Source organism: Miniopterus schreibersii (assembly GCF_964146895.1).
Source record: "Miniopterus schreibersii genome assembly, chromosome: 15".
Taxonomy (NCBI): Eukaryota; Metazoa; Chordata; class Mammalia; order Chiroptera; family Miniopteridae; genus Miniopterus; species Miniopterus schreibersii.
In genome coordinates this window covers 17,346,266-17,352,265 of record NC_138115.1, presented here as the reverse complement: position 1 = coordinate 17,352,265, position 6,000 = coordinate 17,346,266, and the positions used below count along the sequence as shown (strand labels likewise).

Below are 6,000 nucleotides of genomic sequence, written 5' to 3'. Positions count from 1 at the left end.
TGGGAAAGCCCAGCTCCTGGGCCAGTGGCCACAGAAGGGGTAAGATGCTTCAGAAAAGTGTGTCCAGGTGCTAAATTCTGGGTTGGGGAAGGAGGACTCTGTGACACTAGTTCTGGGGTTAGGGGCAGTTATCTTGGAGGTCTACTTGGGACCCTGGGCAGTGACTAACTTGCAGAGGGCTGGGAAGGGGTCTCCTCCATTAGCCCTGCCTTGGTCAACCGCAGTTACATCTGGCCCTGGGGGAAGGGCATCATGGACTTTGGAGCTGTCTGTGGCTGCAATACAAGTTCCCCTTCCTTCTCGTGACCACGGCCAGAAGCCTCTCCTTTGTGTAATTATACTGCTCGCCCTTTGGCTCTGATGTGATTGGGATTACACAGAGGCACATACTCCTTCTATAATCTTGGGGAAGCTTCCCCAAGGAGGCAAATGAGCAGGCCAAGGTCCTGTCCCCGCAGGTCTGCTCCCTTGGGGCAGAGAACACAGGCCCAGGCTGGAAACAGCTATATAAGGAGGCCAGGCTGGGCTGGAACGTGGGAAAGGCTCTGAGCAGCCATCTCCGTGTGCCCAGGGGACAGCCCTGAGCCAGGCACTGCGAGCCCAGGCCCTGCCAGTCCAGCCCTGGACTGTCCGTGATCTTGCTGTCACAGCTGGACAGGCCTCTGCAGTCCCCTGAGTCCAAAAGCTCCATGCACACAGGGGACACTGAGGCCTGAAGATGAAAGGATCTCACATGAGCCCAGTACCTGGAGTTCCCATGGCTCAGGCGGGCGGAGCTGTGGGAGTGGCAAGGGGGAGGTTCACCCTGTGTTTGAGAGAAGGGGGAGTAGCTCAGGAAGCAGACTGCCATTTGCCAAAGAGCCTTGAGGTGGCTTTGTCTCTGAGGGATGCAGCATGGCAAGGAGGCAGGAGGAGGCCTGTGAGGTCCCTGGCTCCTGCACGCCTTGGGGTCATTAGCAGCATCTCAGTGGCTTCTGTGGAAGGCAGGGGGAGGGGAAGCCCCATGCCCCCACCTGCTTCACTCGGAGAAGTGTCACTGTGGCCTGTTTCATGCAATAGGCTCTAGCTCAGCTCTCTTGTTAAATACAAGGGGAAACTGAGCCTCAGAAGAGGAGAGATGGTCTGAAGCCACAAATATCAGCACCAGATCTCCATATCCAAGGCTCTATTCAAGTACGTAGCAGTGGCCATGACAGCATCCTCTAGGGTCCTCCCAAAAGAAATGAAGGGTTCAGAATATGCCCCCCCACACACTGCCGCCCCCCCCCCCCCCGCACTTAGGGACCATGGCCAGTTCCAACCAACACCCAAAAGGTTGGGGCTGCTTGGGCATCCTCTTTATTGGTGTTTCCCAGGTGCCGTGCAGAGTTCCCGGCTGAGGGGCCAGGGCTATGGGGGAGGGGCGGCCATCCCAGATGCAACAGGGGAGCAGGTGAGTTCTGGCATGAAAGTTCTTGGGAAAGACTCCTGTGTCTAGGTGTTGGCAGTGCCCAGGGGAGTGGCGTGGCGTGCACTTCTCAGCCAAAGACACTCTTGGCGGGTCCGGCTTTGGGCTTCTCAAAGACGGTCTCGGTGCCAGTCCGGGTGCGGCTGAACACAGACGGGGCAGCACTGCCAGCTTGCTCTATAGGGAAGGTGAGAGGTGTGCTTAGAGGCTCAGCCCGGCTTCCTAGGAAGGGAAGTCCCCTTTTGCGGGGAGCCCCTGAGCCCAGAAGTTCTGGACTCTTAGAAAGGACCCATAGGACCCCTCCATCTCCTCCTACTGACACACATCTGCACCCCTGGCACCTTGAGAACACTCACCACACTCCTGCATGACTTGGTAGGTCTTGGACTTGATCGCCTGGTTCTTGGCCAGGTTCCCTCGGGCCCCCTTCAGGTCCTCCTCCTTCACAGGGGGGCGCTTCTTCTTGATGGGGGCTTCCTCGATGCCAGCCTTAGAGAGACCAGAGCCTCACCTTATAACCAGAGGCCTTCAGGCTGAGACCTCACTCCCACCTGTTTGCCCCTGAGACCCCTCTCTCCTGCTTACTGAATTCAAGCCAGTTCAAGGCCCCATTCTTCCAGGAAGCCTTCCTGACTCTTCATCACCCCGACCTAACCGCGTCTCTGTCCTTTGCCACAGGCTGGGAGCTGTGACGCTGTGGCTGCTGAGGCCTCGCGCTGTCTGCCTGCCTGGCCAAGCTCAAGCTTGAGCACAGTGGGCAAAGGGGAAAGGGAGACTCCCTGGTCCCTGAGCTTGGGCCCGGCTCCTGGGCAACAAACTACACCTCGCAGAGTCTCATCCTGCTGGAGATACACCTGGGCAGAGCTGTACACCCACAGATCAGCCTCACATGTGTACAAACACAAGTATGTACACACACTCACACACACACACACAGCACAAACTGCAAGTCATACAAGCAGCTTCCTCACACACAAAGATCTTGAAGTACAACATACGTTTTCCCTACCCCTCCTAGCAAACCATGGAATACAGCTAAACTCAAGCCAAACAGGGTCCCTCAGGATAAGCTGGGCAGGGACACTCCTCCCCGAGCTCCCGCCTCCCAGAGGCTGCAGAGCCTCCTATGTTTACATCTGGAGCTCAGCTCAAGACACAGCTGCCAGAGATGACGGTGTCCAGCTATCCCCCCAGCCCCCCAGCACCAACACACTGGGCCCTCCTACCTGGGACATGGTGGGTGTTGAGCGAGAGCTGCTCCGAAGGCAGGCGCCTCTCTGGCAGGCAGTAGCTGGTGGGAGAGATCTGAGCGGTGCCCAGCCCTCTGGAGCTTATATAGTCCGCTTGCCTGCCCTAGGAAGTCACTCCCCCTGCTCCGACCGGCTCACGATGATTCAGGTCCACACAGCCACTGGCTTCAGAGTTTATTCTTGGAGATGATAGGGGACTGCTAGCACTTCTGCCCAGGGGGCTGCAGCCCTGGTGACACAGACAGCTGGGGAGCCTGCACCCTGAGGAACAGCTGCTCTACTTTTAAGAGGGAGGTGCTGGGACTGGCAGCAACTTATGTGTTTATGAACGTAGGTGCTGGAATGTGTGTGGCAGTGGGAGCTGTCCATTTGTGACAATTCATCCCTGTGTGGGCGTGTCCCCAAGGAAGGGAGGGTCCTGAGCCAGGCTGGACCGCTTTGAGCTTGTTTTTCTTTCTCTTCTACCCTCCCCTGGATTCCAGAAGAAAGAGACTCCCTCCCTGCACAGCAGCAGGGCAGGAGCTCCCTCCCTATGTCCGTCTCTCGAACTTGGCTCACTGAGAGCTCCCTGGGCCCTCCTGGTAAATTCGGAGGACAGTGTACCCCTGGTTCACAGGTGGAGACTGCAGCCACGGGAAGTCTGGGGAGCTCTCCATCCATGGTTTTGCTGATGCCCTACCCTTCGTCTGGCTACCAGAGCACGTTTAGCAAAGGGACAAAGAAGGCAGAGGGTAAAGTGCCCAGGAAGGACCAGGAGGAAGCCATGCTTCGTGGTGAGGGTGAGCTCAGGAAACAGCAGGGAGCCTCTGAGATAAGGTCACCGAAGGGCACCTGGCCTGAGGACACTCGGGATGCTGAAGAGGGCGGGAGAGTGAAGCCCATTGCAGGTATTGAACTGGGGAGGGAGGGACAGGTCCGAGGGCTCCCATGAAGGTCACTAGTTCTCCAAAGCTAGCTCCTGATACCCCACCCTTGAAGAGAAGACCCTGTAGGACTCTAAGCCTGGGTGCAGGTGGCACTAATGTGAGATTATTTTTACCCTTGAAGGCTCCAAGCTGGGCCCAACCAGGCTCTGCCATTTGGTCATCCCTCAAACCCCACCCAAATCCCCTCCTGTGTGGTCCTGACCCCAGGAGGCCAATGCGAAGACTGCCAGGCTCCATCTGAGACAAATGCTGACATGAGGAATGCCTTCGACATCCATGGGCAGAAACCCAGAACTCTGAACAGGGGCCAAGAGGCCCTGAGGGCAGGCCCGGCCTGTGAGGCCCAAATCCTGGGTGAGTGCTTCAGCACTGTCCCCAAGCTGGCTCTGCCCCCACAGGGGCTCTGCCAGGGGAGTACCTGCCTTCAGGTCCTATGGCCTCAGGGACAAGAATGTGGGATGTTCACTCCTTACATTCCACCTCCAGCATTACCTGCTCCCCAGGGGAGCTTTTCCTCACATTAGCAGGGAAGTACAAACAGCTTGAGTATGTTTGGGGGCTTTTCTCAGCAGATTTTGGTTCCCACACTGCTATGAGGCAACGTAAAGTTCATTCTCACTGTTTCTTAGGAAGAACCTTCCAATTCACTGGGGAAATCTTCTTGACTCCACTAAGCTGTTTCAACTCCAGAGAACACACAGCAACAACCACAAAAGTGATGGTTTCCTTTTTTAAAAAAACTCTAGTACGAAGTCAAACTTTATTGTAAACCATTTTACAGCATAAGGACATCATCTTCCCTTTCATCTCAAAAATTTGTTTTTGTGAATTGTAACACCACCAATTAAACACCCCGCCAGGCAGACAGTGGATGTAGGCCACGGTCTGCTCACATAGGTCTGACTTCTAGTAAACTTCATGAAGAGAGAAATCAAATTAAACCAGCCCACCTACCCAGGAGCCCAAGGTGCTGACAATGGTTGGACCAGAAGTCCCTCACCAAGAACAAAGCCCTTCAGGTTGCCAGCGTCTCAGAGGGTAAAACAGGGAGCTCTCCCCTCCTAGACAGAAGTGTGTGAAGCTTCTAAAAGCCAGCCTTACACCCTACAAGGCGGCTGTTCTGGCTGATGGGAAGTCCCCAGTGCCACCTATGTTGGCCTGGCTGCAAAAGGCTAGTGAACTGCAGTCTGGAGGGCAGAGTGGGCTGCAGTCCTGTTGTCACCGTCAGAGGGGACTCCAGGCAGCGGCCTATAGGCCTATACTGCCTAGGGGAAGATACAACTTAGATTTGAGCCTTTCTATATTTTCCCTTTAGAGGCATCACAGGTCAATGTTAATCCAGGACTTCCTGTTGCCAGGAAAGGGCACAAGTTAAAGCTTGAGACAGGAGGCCGCCAGTTTGCCCAAGGACTAACTGATGGGCCACAGCCCTTCACCTTGCAGGTCTCCAGGCTGAGCGGACCAAGAAGCCAGTTACCAGGCAGGATCTCACCAACATCCCTCCTTACCATTGTCTATATCCCACTGATAGCAAAAGGAAACAAAGGCCACAATAACCTCTTCCATTCAGATATGATGGTTCTACTTCATCAGGTTATTTCCATTAGTTACAAGAAACTTGTTCATGACCTTGACTTGCAGGTTCCCACTGTGGATGGCTTGGCCAAAATCCAGATTTTGACAAATGAGAGGGACAGTGAACAATATCCAGTCGGTGTCCTATGGTTTCTCAAGCACAGTGATGCTTGCCATGTGGCTGGGTGAAGAGATGCACCTCGTAAGGCACCGTGGAGTAGGGTGGTGAAGAAATTTGCCCAGGGAGGGAGGACAGCTCGGGAGGAAGTCCTGATAGGCTCTTTGCATCTGTGCTCTCTGGGCAGCACTCCACGCTCCATGCTTCACAGAAAAGGCCCCCGTGACGCAGTACGCATTCCCAGGGAATACAAACTCTTGTGCGTGTGCGTGCACACACTCGGGGAGGGGATAAGGCCAAACACGTGAGGCCACGATGTCCAGGCCCACATAGCACAAGGCCCTCTATGATCAGACACCATCCCCTAGTTAGCCAGCTCCACAACTGCAGCTCTGAGACTAAAGCCCTTACTGAAAATCAGGATACAGGGAGAAACCACCACTCACTCACAACCTCTTGTTCCCCAAACCCACTACCCAGTAGCGCTGGGATGAGCCTTGAGATGACAGGTCACCTGAGTCTATATGACCCAGTTTCCATCTTTCACAGACTATGGCTCTTCCACTCCATCTCCAGTGTGAAAACATTAGGAGCTCAAGATTGAAAATGAAGCTCCAATTCTGAGCTCAGGAAGGTATAAGAAACAGCAATGGGCACAGGCTATTAAATCAAAATGAAACAGGA

The 6,000-nt window shown here is 54.8% G+C and overlaps 1 protein-coding gene across 2 annotated transcripts in view; it reads right to left on the bottom strand.

The window, feature by feature from the left end:
* Nucleotides 1-1,138: 1,138 nt before the first annotated feature.
* LOC308567708 (store-operated calcium entry regulator STIMATE) overlaps nt 1,139-6,000 on the bottom strand; it is a 51,502-nt gene continuing 46,640 nt past the window's right edge. Inside the window, exons 1-3 of one of the 2 annotated variants that reach the window (XM_081159539.1) lie at nt 2,674-3,076; nt 1,804-1,936; nt 1,139-1,624 (exon numbers count right to left, since the gene is read on the bottom strand). In XM_081159539.1, the coding sequence (XP_081015665.1) occupies nt 1,518-1,624; nt 1,804-1,936; nt 2,674-2,682 (249 nt within the window). In that variant the 5' untranslated portion in view covers nt 2,683-3,076 and the 3' untranslated portion in view covers nt 1,139-1,517. Of the gene's footprint in view, nt 1,625-1,803; nt 1,937-2,673; nt 3,077-6,000 lie in introns of those variants that run through there. The other variant, XM_081159540.1, reaches the window with a different exon arrangement.